The sequence below is a fragment of the Microcaecilia unicolor genome, chromosome 7, assembly GCF_901765095.1.
Source record: "Microcaecilia unicolor chromosome 7, aMicUni1.1, whole genome shotgun sequence".
Lineage (NCBI taxonomy): Eukaryota > Metazoa > Chordata > Amphibia > Gymnophiona > Siphonopidae > Microcaecilia > Microcaecilia unicolor.
In genome coordinates, this window is record NC_044037.1 from 200,186,584 (window position 1) to 200,206,375 (window position 19,792).

Consider the following 19,792-nt stretch of genomic DNA (forward strand, 5'->3'; position numbering starts at 1 on the left):
CCTTGAGCTACTACTGAAAAAGGTGTGAGCAAAATCTAAATAAATAAAATAATTACATGTTGAGTGAAGAAATATTTTCTACGATACATTTTAAATGTACTACTTTGTAGCTTCATTGTGTGCCCCCTAGTCCTAGTATTTTTGGAAAAAGTAAACAATCGATTCCACTCATTATTTTATAGATCTTTTTCCTATCTCCCCTCAGCTGTCTCTTCTCCAAACTGGAGAGCTCTAGCCATTTTAGCCTTTCCTCATAGGGAAGTCACCCATCCCCTTTATCATTTTCATTGCCCTTCTCTGTACCTTTTCTAATTCCACTGTATCTTTTTTTTTTTTTTTTTTTTGAGATGCGATGACCAGAACTGCACACAGTATTTGAGGTTCGATCGCACCATGGAACGATACAAAGGCACCATGGAGTGATACTAAAGCATTATAACGTCCTCATTTTTCTGTACCTTTCCTAATAATACCTAACATTCTATTTGCTTTCTTAGCCGCAGCAGCACACTGAGCAAAGGGTTTCAATGTATTGTCAACGATGACTCCTAGATCCCTTTCTTGGTCAGTGACTCCTAATGTGGAACCTTGCATTACATAGCTATAGTTCGGGTTCCTCTTTCCCACATGCATCACTTTGCAGTTGCTCACATTAAACGTCATCTGCCATTTGGATTCCCAGTCTCATTAGGTCCTCTTGCGATTTTTAACAACTTTGAATAACTTTGTGTCATCAGCAATTTAATTATCTCACTAGTTACTCCCATCTCTAGATCATTTATAAATATGTTAAAAAGCAACGGTTCCAGCAAAGAGACCCCTGGGGAATCCCACTATCTACCCTTCTTCATTGAGAATATTGACCATTTAACCTCACTCTCTCTTTTCTATCTTTAACCAGTTTTTAATCCACAATAATACACTACCTCCTATCCCATGACTCTCCAATTTCTTCTGGAGTCTTTCATGAGGTACCTTGTCAAATGCCTTTTGAAAATCCAGATACATAATATTGACTGGCTTACCTTTATCCACATGTATGAACATTACCTTGTGTGTAGGCAAACAGGGAGGTGGAAGGTGGGTCACAAGGACATGGCCCTACCAATTTATTGCCTCACATAGCATCAGCAACCAGTGAGATGGGAGACTTTAAGCTTAGCATGCTAACAGAATTAGCATGCACTAAACACTACTGCCTCTGGGTGGATTCTCAATACTTTATATAATGGGAATGCAATGACTGATGTGACCCACTTAAATTTTTAGCAAAAAAAAAAAAATTACCCATCTACCTTGCACATATGACTGAGGCATTACTAAATTTATTTGATGGATAGGAAATTATAATTTCAAAAAACATTTATATAAATTGCGCTATAACAGGCAAAGACATCCATTTGGCATGCACACATGGATTCCTGATCATGTGACTCACAGAGGGGGAAGGGTAACTTGTTGCTGCAGTTGAGTAAGGGCTGTAAGGAGTGTTTTTGACAATTAAATATTTGTCTCTTCTCCTTGACTCCATTGCATTTGTATCTAGCAACCAGTAAACTTCACTTATTGTGGAGTTTTTGGCCTCTTGTAGGTGGAATTTGGTGTATGTTTACTAGTGAATTTTTCAATTCTGTACATTTTTTTCCTCCCCTAATTTGTTTTCTAATTTTAGTTAATACATTTTGAGCTCTGTTTATTAAGGTGCACTAATGCTAGAGACACCCATAGCTTAGTAAACGGGTCTCTTGGTTTTTCTCAAATTCATTTTCTGATCTATAGTGCCAGGCATATTTTGGATTTCTTTGTTAAACAGGTGAACTGTAGTAGTTACTACCTAGTCTCAAATTTTACCTTCTCGTGTGAAAGTACTTGAGAAATATGTGTTATATTAGCTGACTTTTTATTTATTTGTTAATCATTATACGCTTTTGAACCCTTTCCAATGTGGGTTTAGAAAGTGTTCTACCATGGAAACCTTGCTTTCCATGTTATAATTTTTGGGTAGAGGAACAGTCAAATATTTCTGCTTGTTTTGCTATTTCAAGTGATGTTGGTGCTATTGACTTTATGGGGTTTTGACTAACTCCATGGATGCCGTAGGGATTTCTGATAGTACTAACTTGGTTATATTCCTTTCTTGTGATAAGTTCTTTCCCCCTTTAGTTTAAGGCTCAGCCTTTTCATTTGCACTGTTTAATATTTATATGGCCCCTCCCTATTACTACTTTGAGAGCGGGTTCAGTTTTCAAATGTATGCTGATATTCAGCTGATGTTTCCTTTTAACAATACAGATTATAGTTACAAGGAATTGATTGAATGTATTGAGTTCCAGGTGGTAGCTGATTTATTAACTTTGAACCTCAAAACTGAAGAATTATGGATAGATCATTTTGTCCTCAGGTGCTCCTAACAAGTCAGGATTTCAGGATACCAACAATGAATATCCATGAGATTAGAACTGTAAGCCAGTCTAATCTCATGCATATTCATTTTGGATAGCCTGAAAATCTGACTGGGTATGTCCTGAGGACTGGTTGAGAACCCCTGCTTTGTATGGCTAAATACATTCATGGTATTCCTTAGGGTGCGTGTAAAGGGGAGGTATTCCCTGGGGCATATTCAAGTCACAGGAGAGGGGAATGAAAATAATGCATGTTGCGGATTTCAAGTTTGCCTGCATTAAAGTAGGCACAAATATTTGCATATATGCATTTTTTTTTAATTGACACATTTTCCCTTGGGAATTGGTGGGAAGCCAGCAAGTAAAAGCTTTGTCCTAATCGGGTATTTTATTTTTGAAAATTGCCACAGATTTACTAGTAAGACACATTTTGTTGCCACTAATCGGTACAGTGTTGCCTTCCTTTACCAGCTGTGTTGGTTTTCTTTTTGTTTTCCCCTTAGAGGAAAATTTGCTGTTGTTCGGAAGTGTGTAGAAAAATCTACTGGATATGAGTATGCTGCTAAGTTCCTAAAGAAAAGAAGAAGAGGCCAAGACTGTAGGGCAGAGATTATCCATGAAATTGCAGTGCTCGAGCTAACCAAACCTAGCTCACGCATTGCTCATCTCCATGAAGTTTATGAAACTATGAATGAAATCATCCTGGTTTTGGAATAGTAAGTATGCATTAGTTGTGCCAAGAGTTCTTAAACTTGGTGTTGGGCTTTGTTTTTACAAATTTTTTTTTGTGTAACCTAGTTAAAACAATTGTTTATATGTTTCATTATACATTGTGGGGTAGAGCAGTAGGAGGTAGGCTTCAGGAAAAGGCATACATGCAAACAAATAATGACCACCGGGGCATGTTGCTCAAGAATGGAACATAAAGCAGAAAAACTGTATTGTGCTTCATCCACTGAATTAGAATGTACATTTTTGATATTAAATGTTGGTTATGTATCTTGCTACTATGATGTGTGACAGGGATGTGCTTACTTTGCATTCTCAAACATGATATATCCTCTAAATTGGTTTAAAGTTAATTGTAACATCAGTTAAGAATGCAAATTGACATACATAAATAATGACTCAAGTCTAGAAAGTTTCTCTGCAGTCCTTATGTTAAGGCTGGAGTTGGAATAAATTTGTGGTCCTGAGTGGGAAGTGGTACAAAGCTGTTCCCATTAGTCAGCTGTACAGTAATAGAAAAAAGAAGTAGAAAATAAAATAGCAGAACAAAAACAGTGTGAAGGGGAGGAAGGAAACACAATTGTTTGGCATTGTACAACCTTGCCTAAGCTTTATTAAGAAGACAATAGAAGGAGGTGGATGAAATGAACAGTGACTCCCTAGACTTGGAATAGTAATTTGAGAATTTATAACCTGCCTTTTCCAAATAATGCTTAATATGATGGCACTGGATCACTAGCTTTATTCATATTTAAATATTTTCAAGATTGCCAGTTATGTTGGCACCTGTAAGTACTAGTAGACACCTATAAAACATTTGTATTGGCCCCAGCATTTGTGGGATAATTTTATAAAGCCAGTTTGTGGGTGTGTGTCAGTGTTGTATAGTAAGTAAGTAAATGCAACTAGTTACTGTACTTTGAAGTTTTAAGAACATAAGTGTTGCCATACTGGGACAGACCGAAGGTCCATCAAGCCCAGCATCCTGTTTCCAGCAGTGGCCAATCCAGATTACAAGTACCTGGCAAGATCCCAAAACAGTACAATACATTTTATGCTGCTTATCCTAGAAATAAGCAATGGATTTTCCCCAAGTCCATTTTAATAATAGCTTATGGACTTTTCTTTTAGGAAATTATCCAAACTTTTTTTTTAAACTCTGCTAAACTAACTGCTTCTACCAAATTCTCTGGCAACAAATTCCAGAGTTTAATTACATGTTGAGTGAAGAAATATTTTCTCCAATTTGTTTTAAATGTACTACTTTGTACCTTTATTGCGTACCCCCCTAGTTCTAGTATTTTTTAGAAAGAGTAAAAAAAAGCAATTCACGTCTACCTGTTCCAGTCCCCTCAGCTGTTTTTTCTCCAAGCTGAAGAGCCCTAGCTGCTTTAGCCTTTTCTCATAAGGAAGTTATCCCATCCCCTTTACCATTTTTGTCACCCTTCTCTGTGCCTTTTCTAATTCCACTATATCTGTTTTGAGATGCGGTAACCAGAATTACACACACTAATTCATAGTGCTGTCACAACATGGAGTGATACACAGGCATTAATGACATCCTCATTTTTTTCCTCAATCTATAGGGATTCCAAGGTGTTTTATGTCCTATAGAATTTTTAGTCTATTTGATTCAAGGCCCTCCTTAACGTATAATGCTACCCCTCCACCAATTTGATCCACCCTATCACTGCGATATAATTTGTACCCTGGTATGACTGTCTCAGTGATATCCTCCTTCCACCAGGGCTTAGATATGCCAATTATATCAAAAGACTAAGGAGGCTAGGGCTTTTCAGCTTGGAGAAGAGACGGCTGAGGGGAGACATGATAGCGGTATATAAAGTATTGAGTTGAGTGGAACAGGTGGATGTGAAGCGTCTGTTCACGCTTTCCAAAAATACTAGGACTAGGGAGCATGCGATGAAACTACAGTGTAGTACATTTAAAACAAATCGGAGAAATTTTTTCTTCACCCAACGCGTAATTAAACTCTGGAATTTGTTGCCGGAGAACGTGGTGGAGGCGGTTAGCTTAGCAGAGTTTAAAAAGGGGTTAGACAGTTTCCTAAAGGACAAGTCCATAAACCACTACTAAATGGACTTGGGGAAAATCCACAATTCCAGGAATAACATGTATAGCATGGTTGTACGTTTGGGAAGCTTTCCAGGTGCCCTTGGCCTGGATTGGCCGCTGTCGTGGACAGGATGCTGGGCTCGATGAACTTTTGGTCTTTTCCCAGTGTGGCATTACTTATGTACTTAAGTAAAAATTTTTTCATTTAGTGCAATATATTCTAACTCTCTCATCTTATTTCTTAAGCTTCTGTATTTGCATATAGATATTTCAGACTGTTTGTGGTTCTTATTTACCATCTTACTCAGCGGTTGACAGTGATAGTTTACAGTCTTGAAAATCTGTTTGCTTTTTATTTAGACACCTGGTCTACTATGATCTTTATTGGAACCTCGCTGTCGGGATGCCCTCTGTTCCCTTTTATTTGTAAAGAAGTGTAGGATAACATTTTGTTACTTTTACTGAAGTAATAATTTCACTAATTTATACTACTTTTACTCAGTTACATCTGATGCTTGCAGTTAAAAGTAAAAGTTGGAAGCAAGATATAAAGGACAACTCCTCAATAAACCAAATGAAACAGCAAACCTGGAACAGGATTTTGCCATTGTAATTCTTGTCATGCAAACAGTGGATCATCTAATCTTAAATTTTGCTGTTCAATGAATATAGCTTATAAGAACAGTGGGGGGTTGCCTCTGTTTTGAAATTGGTTACTGGTCTCCATCCAAACAGAACAGTAATGAGTTGGGTCAGTTTGAAGTGGAGATGAAGCTGAAGCTGGTAGCAATTCTTGGTGAGCAGACATGTCTCTATCAAAACAGATTGCTGGTTATCTCATGGAAAATTTACATTGGGGCGACTGACCACTGGATTGATTGCTTGCCTAGCCTAGCCTCGAGACTGCAGTTTTTCAAGATATCAGAGTTTGCAATCAGATTAAATATCATTACAGCAGCCATGTTTGCTAAGCCGTCTTCTGAGGATGTCAGCTGTGCCAGTCTGAGGTAAAGTGTTGCCCCCTATAGGGGACTTAGAGCTTCAGTAGAGCTCCCTGGACCCTATGAAGGTATTGGCAAGTATTTTGGGCCCTCTGGAAACTCTGAGCAGACCCAGAAAGCAGGTATGCCTTTCTCCCTAGACAATATTTTACTGCTTCATAAAGCTCTCTTGTTGAAATGATCTGAGTGTTCAGGGGACAGAATCCTTCCCCATACATTGTAAGGAGCTGGTGAAGCTCACTGCACAGAATCAGAGATGCTTACAAACACTGGTTGATTGGGAATCAATTCAGTTTAGTATGTAATAGTCTCAGATCATGCTGGGTCTATAGGAACCGGAGCTGGCTCAGAGATTGGCTAGAAGGGGATTCAGTAATTTATCTCTTCTGGAGGGATGATTTGGTGGCAATTTCTAAGAATCCAGAGGAAAGGGGAAAATCCTAGTCGAAAAAGCACAAAACGCAACTAAAAAAGAAGGGGATGGACCAGTAGTTACGATAAAAGATATTAAAAAATCAGTAAAATGACAATGCCTCAAAATTCAGTAAAATGGTCTTGCAATTGTCTTATTTATCGATTTACTCATTTATTGTTTATGTATTATCAAGATTCAGGCGCATTGTGGTGATCTGTAATGTAAACTGTTGAGTCATTGTAATTTTTTTTTTTTAAATAAATATCCTTTGTTGGAACCACTGGTCCACCCCCTTCTTTTTTGTTTGGTAATTTATAAGACTCTTGAAGTTTTAAGCATCTCAATAACCCCAGCACAGGAGACTGTCTACAGGAGATACCAACCTGTTAGGAACTAGGAGGTCTTCCAAAACCTTTTCAATACATCAAGCCAATCAGATCCTTGTATCAGTGGAGTAGGAAACTACCAGATTGGGTTATAGAATAGGCAGAGACATGGCTAAGCTGTATCTTTAGTTCCTAAGGAGAAAAAAGTTAGTGGCCTAAAGAAGATGCCTTGGAAATTGTGGTTACCAAAAACACTACTATTTTTGTAGAGGAAGCTTTTGATGGTCTGGCTCTGAGTCTTCAGGCAACAGTGTGTAGTGTTTATGTTTCAAGGGCTTGTATCCTCTGAGTTCAGAAGGGAAAAAGCCTCTTGCAAGGAGAAAAGGAAGATTCTGCAGATTCATTCAGTCTGGAAAGAAGTTTTTGCGTATGTACAGTGGGGGAAATAAGTATTTGATCCCTTGCTGATTTTGTAAGTTTGCCCACTGACAAAGACATGAGCAGCCCATAATTGAAGGGTAGGTTATTGGTAACAGTGAGAGATAGCACATCACAAATTAAATCCGGAAAATCACATTGTGGAAAGTATATGAATTCATTTGCATTCTGCAGAGGGAAATAAGTATTTGATCCCTCTGGCAAACAAGACCTAATACTTGGTGGCAAAACCCTTGTTGGCAAGCACAGCGGTCAGACGTCTTCTGTAGTTGATGATGAGGTTTGCACACATGTCAGGAGGAATTTTGGTCCACTCCTCTTTGCAGATCATCTCTAAATCATTAAGAGTTCTGGGCTGTCGCTTGGCAACTCGCATCTTCAGCTCCCTCCATAAGTTTTCAATGGGATTAAGGTCTGGTGACTGGCTAGGCCACTCCATGACCCTAATGTGCTTCTTCCTGAGCCACTCCTTTGTTGCCTTGGCTGTATGTTTTGGGTCATTGTCGTGCTGGAAGACCCAGCCACGACCCATTTTTAAGGCCCTGGCGGAGGGAAGGAGGTTGTCACTCAGAATTGTACGGTACATGGCCCCATCCATTCTCCCATTGATGCGGTGAAGTAGTCCTGTGCCCTTAGCAGAGAAACACCCCCAAAACATAACATTTCCACCTCCATGCTTGACAGTGGGGACGGTGTTCTTTGGGTCATAGGCAGCATTTCTCTTCCTCCAAACACGGCGAGTTGAGTTCATGCCAAAGAGCTCAATTCTTCTCTCATCTGACCACAGCACCTTCTCCCAATCACTCTCGGCATCATCCAGGTGTTCACTAGCAAACTTCAGACGGGCCGTCACATGTGCCTTCCGGAGCAGGGGGACCTTGCGGGCACTGCAGGATTGCAATCCGTTATGTCGTAATGTGTTACCAATGGTTTTCGTGGTGACAGTGGTCCCAGCTGCCTTGAGATCATTGACAAGTTCCCCCCTTGTAGTTGTAGGCTGATTTCTAACCTTCCTCATGATCAAGGATACCCCACGAGGTGAGATTTTGCGTGGAGCCCCAGATCTTTGTCGATTGACAGTCATTTTGTACTTCTTCCATTTTCTTACTATGGCACCAACAGTTGTCTCCTTCTCGCCCAGCGTCTTACTGATGGTTTTGTAGCCCATTCCAGCCTTGTGCAGGTGTATGATCTTGTCCCTGACATCCTTAGACAGCTCCTTGCTCTTGGCCATTTTGTAGAGGTTAGAGTCTGACTGATTCACTGAGTCTGTGGACAGGTGTCTTTCATACAGGTGACCATTGCCGACAGCTGTCTGTCATGCAGGTAACGAGTTGATTTGGAGCATCTACCTGGTCTGTAGGGGCCAGATCTCTTACTGGTTGGTGGGGGATCAAATACTTATTTCCCTCTGCAGAATGCAAATAAATTCATATACTTTCCACAATGTGATTTTCCGGATTTAATTTGTGATGTGCTATCTCTCACTGTTACCAATAACCTACCCTTCAATTATGGGCTGCTCATGTCTTTGTCAGTGGGCAAACTTACAAAATCAGCAAGGGATCAAATACTTATTTCCCCCACTGTATCTGTCTCTAACTGGGGGAAATATTAGAGTCAAAAACGGTGATGGAATTCAAAAATGCAAATGATCCCTATAGGGAAAAAGGATGGAATCGCAAAACTTAGTGGCAATTAAACGGCAACACTGGTAGCTAGGAAGTAAAGGTAGTGCTGGGCAGACTTCTATGGTCTGTGATTCAAAAATAGCAAGGACAGATCAAGAACAAGTGTGCATATTTTATATTGCATTCAGCTGCTCTGGTCGCCTTGGGCAGACTGGATGGACCACGCAGGTCTTTATCTGCCATCATTTACTATATTACTATATGTGTTGGATACATTCTATTATTTGATTAGAACTTATGCAAGAGATATCACTATAGCAGTTTCTTCATGGCATCTTTTATGTCTCCAAAAGTCTCAGCAGACTTCCCTTTTGGGGCATGCTGTAAAGATCAGGAGTAATTTGGCAAAGGATGTGGAAGACTTCAAGCTGCACAGGTTGCCTAAAGATAGACCTAAGTCCTCTTTGACACTAGGGTCTTCTTCATAACCCAGATTTATAGATTCAAAAATACATAGACCAGGGAAACTAGGATCATTTCAGTGGGCTAGATTTCAAACCCATAGCTCTACATTTTAGACAGAAAAGGGCCAATCGTGAGCTTCTAGATTGGCCCAATGATGCCCTGTGGGTCCACTTCATGGAGGAAGAGGCTGACAGAAGTTTGTTTCTGGAGGAATGGACCTGAATCACATCCTAGTGGGTTTTGGATGCGATATAACATGGTTACAAACAGATTCTTTTTTTTTTTTTGCTGAATGCTTTTCCCATGTGAGTAACGGTGGGATTTTGTGATATGTGTGCAGTTTGCAGCTTGATATATTTTACTTTATTTCAGCGTTTATATCCCACATCTTCCAATTTACATTGTTTCAATGTGGCTTACAAACAAAAAAGAATTGTTACATTTGATGAAATTATATGTTATTGTGTTAGAGATTTTAAACATTCTTAGCTTGTGCGTGAGAGATGGTGTTTGTGTATTTCTAGGTTTTTGGGGATGGTGTATAGTTGGAGTTTGCAGTCAGTGGCTTGTCTTTGGAAGGAAAGATCAAGTTCAAATTAGTGGTGAGGATCGAGTTAACAAAGTGCATTTTATTATTATTAGCATTTGTATAGCGCTACCAGACGCACGCAGCGCTGAACACCTGACACAGAGAGACAGTCCCTGCTCAATAGAGCTTACAATCTAAAAATACAGACAGACAAGACAATTAAGGGCAAGGGAAGTACTGGGTCAGAAGGAACAAGGGGAGGGCAATTGAGTAGTGGCTAGGAGCTAAAAGCAGTGGTGAAAAGGTGGGTTTTCAGCATAGATTTGAAAACAGGTAGAGATGGAGCTAGACATACAGGCTCAGGAAGTCTATTCCAGGCATAAGGTGCTGCGAGGGAAAAGGAACAAAGTCTGGAGTTAGCAGTGGAGGAGAAGGGATGACAAGAGAGATTTGTCCAGTGAGCGGAGTTCATGGGGAGGAGTGTAGGGAGAGATGAGAGTGGAGAGGTAATGGGGAGCTGCAGAATGGATGCATTTAAAGGTCAGTAAGAGAAGCTTGAATTGTATGTGGAAGCGGACAGGGAGCCAGTGAAGTGACTTGAGGAGTGGGCTAGTGTGGGTATAACGATTTTGGCGGAAAATAAGTCGTGCTGCAGCATTTTTGACAGACTGGAGAGGAGAGAGATGGCTGAGTGGAAGAGTGAATTTATGTCTAAATTGGTGGTCCCCCGATTCATAGAAGAATTTTTTGAAGAAGGCTTTGAGCTGCTTACGAAAAAGCAAGTAGTTGTTTATATTTCTTTGGGCGTTTTAGGTTGTTTCTTGATTTTTGCTGATGTTGCGCAATGGTAGAGTTAGCACCTTGAGTATTGTGTTCAATTCTGGTCGCCGCATCTCAAGAAAGATATAGTAGAATTGGAAAAGGTGCAGCGAAGGGCGACTAAAATGATAGCGGGGATGGGACGACTTCCCTATGAAGAAAGACTAAGGAGGCTAGGGCTATTCAGCTTGGAGAAGAGACGGCTGAGGGGAGACATGATAGAGGTATAAAATAATGAGTGGAGTGGAACACGTGGATGTGAAGCGTCTGTTCACGCTTTCCAAAAATACTAGGACTAGGGGGCATGCGATTAAACTACAGTGTAGTAAATTTAAAACAAATCGGAGAAATGTTTTCTTCACCCAACGTGTAATTAAACTCTGGAATTCATTGCCGGAAAATGTGGTGAAGGAGGTTAGCTTAGCAGAGTTTAAAAAGGGGTTGGACGGTTTCCTAAAGGACAAGTCCATAAACCGCTTCTAAACGGACTTGGAAAAATCCAAAATCCCAGGAATAACATGTATAGAATGTTTGTACGTTGGGAAGCTTGCCAGGTGCCCTTGGCCTGGATTGGCCGCTGTCGTGGACAAGATGCTGGGCTCGATGGACCCTTGGTCTTTTCCCAGTATGGCATTACTTATGTACTTAGTCTGCCATGTAGCTGGGAGCAACACCAAAAATAATTCTGTATGCCAGTGTACAGAGCTTGAATGTTGTTCATGCTTTCACTGGGAGCCAGTTTAAGGTTTGGAGTAGTGGGGTGACTTTTGAAGTGAGATTTTCCATGAATGTCACGTGGCAGTGTTTTGTACTGTTTGTAGTCTTTTTCAGGGTTTGATCTTTGCATCCAGCGTAGATTCCATTACAGTAGTCTAGCTGTGCCAATGTTAGTGTTTGCACTAGCATTCTGAAGATTTTTCTTGGGAAGTATCCTCTAATGCGTCTAATGTTCGGGACATTTTCATTACTACATTAGTTGTCTGTTGCTTGAAGGATAGGTTTTGATCTATTGTAATCCCTAGGACTTGCGAGCTGTGTAGATGAATGGATTGAAGCTGTTTCTTGTTGCTGTGTAGGCTAGTGGTATCATGACTATGTTGAAAGAGTATAGGTGAGTTTGGTGATCCTTGTGGTACTCCGCATTCTGCTGTCCATAGGGTGTGGGGGTGGGGGAGGGGAGAGTGTGCTGCCCATCTTTACTTGGCAAGATTTGGATGTCATGAATCCCTTGAACCATTTTAGTACTTCTCAACGGATACCGATTTTGTCCATAAGTCTTACCGGATCTTGTGACCTACCATTTCAAAGGTGCTTGACAGGTCAAATTGTAGTAGTAAGAGTTTCTTGCCTGTGCTGATCTCTCTTTTGAAGTTGGCTAGTAGCATTATTAGTACTGTTTGTGCTATGGTGTAGCCGGAATCCTGACTGGGATTTGTGGAGTATGGAGAAGTTGTTGAGGTATTCTGTGAGCTGCTTGGTTACTAGGCCTTCCATGACCCTGGTCATGAAGGGTGTGGATGCAACTGGTCTGTAATTTTGAGATTTCTGTTTTAGTTTCTTGTGTATATTTTGTGATCAGAGTTAAGACTGTCCTGCTTTTTCTATAGGAAGTAAGCCACTGGAAAACATGTATGATGTGTGAGAACGGATTTGGTATATGAAATGCGGAGGGGCTCCAGGTAGTTAGGGCATTCGTCTAGCACACAGAATGCCGTAAAGAATTTGTTTTACAGTTTGACTAATGATGTCCAGATTCTTTCTGCTGTTAAACCTTCATGTTGCAGTTCCATTTTCTCATGTCAGCCCCTTTCTTAGGTCTACGATCTTATTCTCGAAGTATTTTGTTAGATCTTGGCGCCGATGGGGTCATTTCATTTTGTGATGTCACTGGATTTGTCACATAGGTTGTGTATTATTTTGTTTAGGTTCTTTGTGTTTCTGTACTTTGTTCTCTATAATAGTTCCACTTTGCATGTCTTATGTTCACTTTGTATATTCTTACTGCTTTTTTTCATTCCATCTTTGCTTCTTTGATTTTGTGCTTGGGCCATCTCTATTCTAGTTTTTTGCAGTGACTTTTCGGGGTTTTTAAATCCATTATTGAACCAGGGAAATGATTTGGGTCTTCTTTTCTTCTTATTCGTTACTGGGGTAATCTCGTCTAGTATGAATTTGCATTGTTCTTCCCAGGTTGTAAGGGATTCTGTGATTTAGTTGGCAGATTTTTTAGTGTTGAATAGGATTTTATCCAGAACTCTTTACCTTTTGATCTTGCCCCTGGTTTTAAAGGATTTCAAACACAACTGTAAGTAATTCAAACCTAGCCCTGGCTTCAATCGGTAGCCAATGCAGCCTTACAAGCAAAGGACAGGCTGATGTAAATCTACCTGCCGAAAAACAAATTAGCCATGCCGCTGTATTTTGAATAAGTTGCAACTGTTTTCCAAGCTTCTTTGAGAACCGTTATATATTGTGAAGCAATAATTTAATCTAGATAGGATTAGAGCCTGGACTGTTAACCTAACTTATAGTCAAAGTAATTTCAGATTGTCCTCGGTTACCTTTAATGTATGAAATGATTTCTTAGAGATTTTACATTTTGAGAAAGTGTTAACAAGCTATCTACCTCAACTCCCAGAACTCTAGAACAGAAATCAAATGAAAAAGTGTTTTTGTTCCAAGAGAAAACTGCAAAGGAAGTTTAGTAGAATTAAACAAACCTTACCTGTTAGTTTCCTTTCCTTTAGTCGGCTGCACTGTTTCATAGCCTGCTGTTGGGGTGCTTTGCTCTTTCCTTGTGAGTAACAAAAAAAGACATGACGATAAGAGGAAACAATGACAGTCCTTGGAGATGCAGGGTAGCAAGTGCCACTCTATGGTGTTTGCCTGATGATCATTACAACTGCAGTGGTTGATGGGGCATGGTTTTGCGTTACAAAGGGACCTTCTGCTGTTTTGGCAGACTTCCTTGAACATCTGCAGGTTACACTGGTGAGTTCATTGGAAAAGACCTCTGTCTGCTGGTAGGAGGGGATAACACCCACTTGTTATGCAGCCAACGAAAGGGAAAGGAAATTATCAAGCAAGGCAATTTCATTATGTATAAAATATGTGAGTACTTTTATATGAGAAAAGTCTTAAAGGGGAGTGGAAGTGACCACAAACAAGTCTGTTCCAGGAAGATAAATAAAAGTCTAATTTTATGCAATGCAGTACATACAATAATCCCACAGATGCTACAGCAGATGGACCCTACATGGGCCATGTTTAGACTGCTTCTCATTATTATTATTAAAACTTGCTATGCTGCCCATACTGACTCGCAGAGCTTGGGCGGTTTAAAATCAATAAGCCTTCCTCGGGAGTCTTGATTATTCACCAACTTGGATGGAATCAGAAATGGAACACCTGAAGATAACAGGAAGCTATATACAAAACAATACACCCTGAAAAAAACGATGGTGCCATCTACAAACAAGGCAGTACTTTTATACTTGCAGACTTTACATCAGTTTACAAAGGTGAAAATTTACTTTGGAAAACAAAATTGGGGGAAATATACATTTGCAGATTGCAACTGCTGTTTGTACAGGTAGTTTTTTTTTTTCTGCATGCACACTTTTAAAAATACAAAAATAAACTGTAAGTGTGTACACTGCCCCAGCCCTATCCCTCAGACGTGCACTTATAAATGCACTGTTGGAACCCATATAATTCAGCTTGACCATTGTTGGACCCACTTAAAAAAATAAATAAAAGGCACATACTGTTCTGTAAGCATGAGCAAAAAGGTACTGAAAGTGTGGTTACAAATTAGAGATAAAAGCTATAAAAGTTTGAAAGGGTAAACTTGGGCAACTTTTATTTTTGAAATTTGGTTAGTCGGTCTTTGCAAAACATGGCAAAAGTTTATCCATAACTACCTGTGGATTACATACTGTAGATGTAGATGTTTTTAAGCTTACTATTTTGCACATGCATTTTTCTGAAAACCATATTTTCAAAAATGAGAAATGTTTATCAATTTAAAAAGACATTAGTCCATACCCGAGGTTGAAAATTTTCAGGGTTATGCAGTTAACTATTCTATCTTGTGGTATAAGTAAGTCACGCACTCTGCTTTTCGTACCTTTTTCATTTAGCGGGTCACTCATACTTCTCTGTGTCAAACTAGTCCTGCTGTCAGAGTGCCTGGTAATCTATTATAATCACCTCTTAACTGATTTAAATGAATTCACAATAAGTCAGATGCTTTACCCTTTCCACATCATATTATTAATATATTGGGGATGCCCAGAACTTAGGGACCCTTTGACTTAGCTGCGTTAGAATCATCTTGTCCCATTGCAATTGCTGGAGTATTTTGTAGTCTTTGCATTGACACCAGGGTGGGTGTAGTATACCTTACCCAAGGCAGAGTGAACAAGCTGGCCCAGAAGAGGGCATTAGTTTCAGGTTGTTGGAGCTACCTTACATAATCAACTGCTCAGTTTCATGGCGGCTACTTTGGAGTTGGTGCCTTGGGCGAGAGCTCACGTTTCCCAAGTTTCGGCAGTTTGAGGTCTGGCTTGAAAATATCCCTCCCATTTTGAACTCCATCATTTTGATTGAATCTAGTTGCAAAGGGTTGGAAAGGTGGCATCCCACCCCTTTATTCCTCCCCCCCCTTTTTTCTGATTAATTTCTAAGCACCACTATGACTGTATCTGCAAAAATATTCATAGTAACATAATGTGGCGGCATTATAAATACTTATTTTGTGTTGCAGTATTATTTTTGGAATAGGAGTCAGATGATTCTCTTATGTATACATACATTCCTGTCTGTATTCTTTGTAAATTGTGGTTGAATACATGTGTATTTTTTCCTTTTGCACTATAAGTGATATTTCAGTGTAGAGATATTCCTTCTTGATTGGCTGTATATCAAGTTGTATCATTTTTATGTCTGAGAGATGGAGATATTTAACAAAATATTTAATAGTTACGTAACTTGTCCCTTAACACTCTTTTAATTTATAACTTTTAATTTTCAGTTCTTGATTTCTTCATGTTCATATTTTATGTTTTTTAACCTTTTGGTCTAATTGATATGCATATATTTGTCTAGTTTTCAACCCCTGAGGCAGGTATTCTGCTGATATTTGGCCGTCACTATCATGATACACTTGACTGTATCATCTTACATGAATAAAGATATTTCTGTGACTTAGGCCCTCGGCATAGTCGCTCGGCATTAGCGCACTCACAGCTGCTAGCGCGGCTTTGTAAATGGGGGGGGGGGGTAGTGTCCCTCTGTGGGTTTTGCTCCTTTCTTGTTTGAATATCTGTGGAGGCGTTTCCTCCTTACTTTTGTGTTTCCAGATGATAATGGCAGCATGATGCCCTCATCTTTACACCCCTGCTCAGATGTAGGAGTCCTGAGAGCTATTGTGGCTTCCTCCCGCCTGGTCTGAGCGGAACTTGCTAATCCTACTTGTCTGGACTGATCTGGCACGGGTGATAAGGAAAGTGAAATTTAGACTTACCAGTTATTGTCCTTTTTTTTTTTTTTTTTTTTTTTTTTTTAAATCCTTCCAGACCAGTCTAGAACCACCTATGGAAGCTGTGGCAATCGAGGTGTTTCAGTCTGACAAATCAGAAAATTAACAGCGGGTATGTTGTATGCCCCTCTGACTGTAGCTGGCCGAGTTGTACTTTTTGGTGTATGGTATTCCTGGTTTGGTGGCCATGAAGTGAAGATTTGACTTTGGTGATTTGGAAACCCTGAACATAACTGTCTTTGGTTGCTTTAGTTCTGATATAGGTTACTGAGGAGCTGAAGGTAGCACAAACCCTCCTATAAGGGGAGTGAAGCTTTCCCCCTCCCCTTCATTCCATATGTTGGCAGGGGGACATTGCCCACTTGTGTGGTAGGACTCAAAGGAATTGGTACATTTAAGTTCAAATTTCACAATTACCCTTAAGTATAATCCTTTTACCTTGTTTACATTAATGTAGGTTATTTTTTTTAATGCCTGATTTGTTAAGGCAATTTTAGGAATGGTGAATCATTTGTAGACTGCACTTTAGCGTCTTTACCCTTGTATGATTTTATTTGGTGTTGGTATGTAAACTTATACTTTTCCTGTTTCAGTGCTGCAGGAGGAGAGATTTTTAACCTGTGTGTGGGTGACCAAGATGAAACATTCGCAGAAAAAGATGTTATCAGACTTATTTATCAGATCCTCGAAGGTGTATGCTATCTACATCAAAATAATATTGTGCATCTTGATTTGAAGGTAATTTAGTCTTCTTATCTAGTGAATAAATAAAGTATACTAAGTTGAAATATGTTCCATAATAAAAGGAAATACAAGTGGTAGAAAAACATATCAGGTTGATGGATTATATTTAACTTGAAGCAGGTAAGAGATGATAAACTGGATGACTGATTAAATTGGGAAGGGCTGGCAGTTATAACTGTGCTGCAGTGTTTTGTACAGTGGGTGCAGATAACTAAAGGTTATAAGAATAGTAAAGGGGAACTACATGGAATAACTGCAGAAGCAGGGATCCAAACGTAAGCTGGTTTGAAATAGTATAACCAGTCCACTCAGGTTAAATTGGCAAAATGAAAAGCTATCCATTCTAAATAATGTTTTGTATAATGCGGTAAAGCCCATGTATACAAGTTCAAGAAGCATGAGAGAAAATTGCAGAGTTTAGAAATAAACAAATGATCTTGCTCTTAAAACTCCCCGAAGTGAGAAAAAAAAAACACTATTGGAAAAAAAAAAACTGTCGGTCATGTACAAAAACAATTAATAACAAAGGCAACTACTTTAATCAAATTTTAAAGTGTTTATAGTCAAGGATTAAGACTTTGAATTCTGAGCCATGAATTTTGGAATGCTGTTTTCAGCATGTTTTCTACAATTGAAGAGACTATAAGAAAGCTAAGTGCTTACATTTATAAAGTTTTATATATGCAAATGTAGCGGCTCAATTCGGGTCTTGAAACTGAAGTGAGTTGGGATAGTCTCCCCCCCTTCCCCCCCCCCCAAGCACATTGGAAAGACAAGCTTCAATAGCAGAGGTGGCAGAAGGTATCTTATGGTGGGGGAACAAGTGATCTGACCTATTCTGGAGAGGGCTGTTGAGCTTTGGACCGCAGAGATTAGCGATTCATTAGAGGGAGGGGGGTTCAGGACAAGGATCTTTGGGGTGCTATCTAGAGATGACTTGAGTAAGAGGGAGGGGGCTGGAAAGATTGTATGATGTGTGATCTTTTAGGGTTGTATATACCTGGATATGCTAGTATGCTATTTAAGGAGCAAAGGTGCCTAAGTGGATTGCCCTGCAAGTTTATAAATAGGTCCTATTGAGAATAATGGAGCTTATATTAAATGTGCATTAAATTGCATTAATGTACATATATGTGCATTAACTGGTTATAGAAATTAGTAGTAGTAACAATAACGCCCATTATAAATGAGTCTATAGATGTGTTTACTTAGCATGATCAACAACTATGTATTTGGTGAGCTGTTTTGTATTTTGTTTTCTTTATTTAGCCTCAGAACATCTTGCTGAGCAGCATAGATCCTCTTGGTGATGTAAAGATTGTAGATTTTGGTATGTCGCGGAAGATAGGTACTTCCAGTGAAGTGCGAGAAATAATGGGAACGCCTGAATATGTAGGTAAGAAAAATGATTTGATTGTATAATTTCCTTTTCCTTTGAAGTTTTATAGACTGAGGTACTACAAAGTCTTGATTTCTTAAGGTGCTTGATGCCACCTGTATGTGACCAAATGAGTGCACGAGAGAGAGAGAAGGTACTCTTTAGAGAACTGCTATCTATAATCAGTTGACATCAACTTTTGAAATGATTGCTTCTCTAAATTTGATACTATCTGATTCTTAACTTTTCAGTTGTGTGGTGTAACTTTTTCAGTATGCTTAGTAAGAATCTTAACCTTATCCTTTTCAGCTCCAGAAGTCTTAAATTATGAGCCTATTACTACAGCAGCAGATATTTGGTAAGTTCATTATTCTGTATTTGTTAGGACATGGTTCTAATTTTGGATCAGTTACTTTTTTTTTTTAATAACAGAATTAACATGTGGAGGACAAATTACAAAACCGTTTACATGGGAAATCTCAGCCTGAGTAAATTGGCTGCCTGAAAACTATTCTTACTCAGATTATAAAACTATGCACAGGGTACATAGAGCAAGTAGATTGAGGGAAGGTGTTCCTGGGGCATGTTTTGGGTAGAATTATAATCTGTGTGTATCTTCTGTTTTCAGATCTGCCCAAGTGGTGTGTTCTACAGAAAATCAGATATAAATTCCATGGGTCCTTCACACCCATAGACAGTTTTGAAAAAGAAAGTACATGTGCATTTTTGCACTTAGGAAGACAGTTTGAAAATTATGCCCCAGAACTCTTCCCTTTACATTTGTTTTGTTGACTACTTTGGAATATTGGTGGCTTTGCTTTTTTCTGGGGATGCATAAACTGTAATTTAGTTTAAGGTGAATTATAACAGGTCTTAATAGTACTTTTTTTTTTTTTTTTGCTGGCAAGCAGGATTGAGTCCAGTACACACATACGTGAGGTCATGAGCATGTGTGGCCTTATCAGACACTGAGTGAATGCAAAAACATAGCTATCTTGATACTTCTGAAAGCTTTTTACCTCTGTTTCTTTTGGTGATATGCATCATTCATTTTTTTTTCTAATTTTTCTTTCCAAGCCAATGGAGGTTGGAAAGAATTATATAAAAAGGATCAAGAAGTGTCTGCCTGCCTTTCAGTTTGGGAGCAAAAATAGTCTCCAAAAGTTAAATTGAATGGGATGCCACTTGGCAAGAGGGAAAACCAGAGGAAAAAAAACACATTGAGTTTGAAAATGAACCAGTTCACACTGGGGGTTCCAGAGAAATAAGCCCCCCCCCCCCCCCCCCAAAAAAAAAA

General features: G+C 39.3%; 1 protein-coding gene across 5 annotated transcripts in view; it reads left to right on the top strand.

Moving 5' to 3' along the window:
- The window catches only part of STK17B (serine/threonine kinase 17b), a 61,091-nt gene that overhangs the window by 20,811 nt on the left and 20,488 nt on the right, over window positions 1–19,792 (top strand). For all 5 annotated transcript variants that reach the window (XM_030209765.1, XM_030209764.1, XM_030209767.1 and 2 more), the window contains exons 3-6: window positions 2,906–3,118; window positions 16,967–17,111; window positions 18,387–18,513; window positions 18,805–18,853. In XM_030209765.1, coding sequence (XP_030065625.1) covers window positions 2,906–3,118; window positions 16,967–17,111; window positions 18,387–18,513; window positions 18,805–18,853 — 534 coding nt within the window. The remainder of the gene's footprint in view (window positions 1–2,905; window positions 3,119–16,966; window positions 17,112–18,386; window positions 18,514–18,804; window positions 18,854–19,792) is intronic.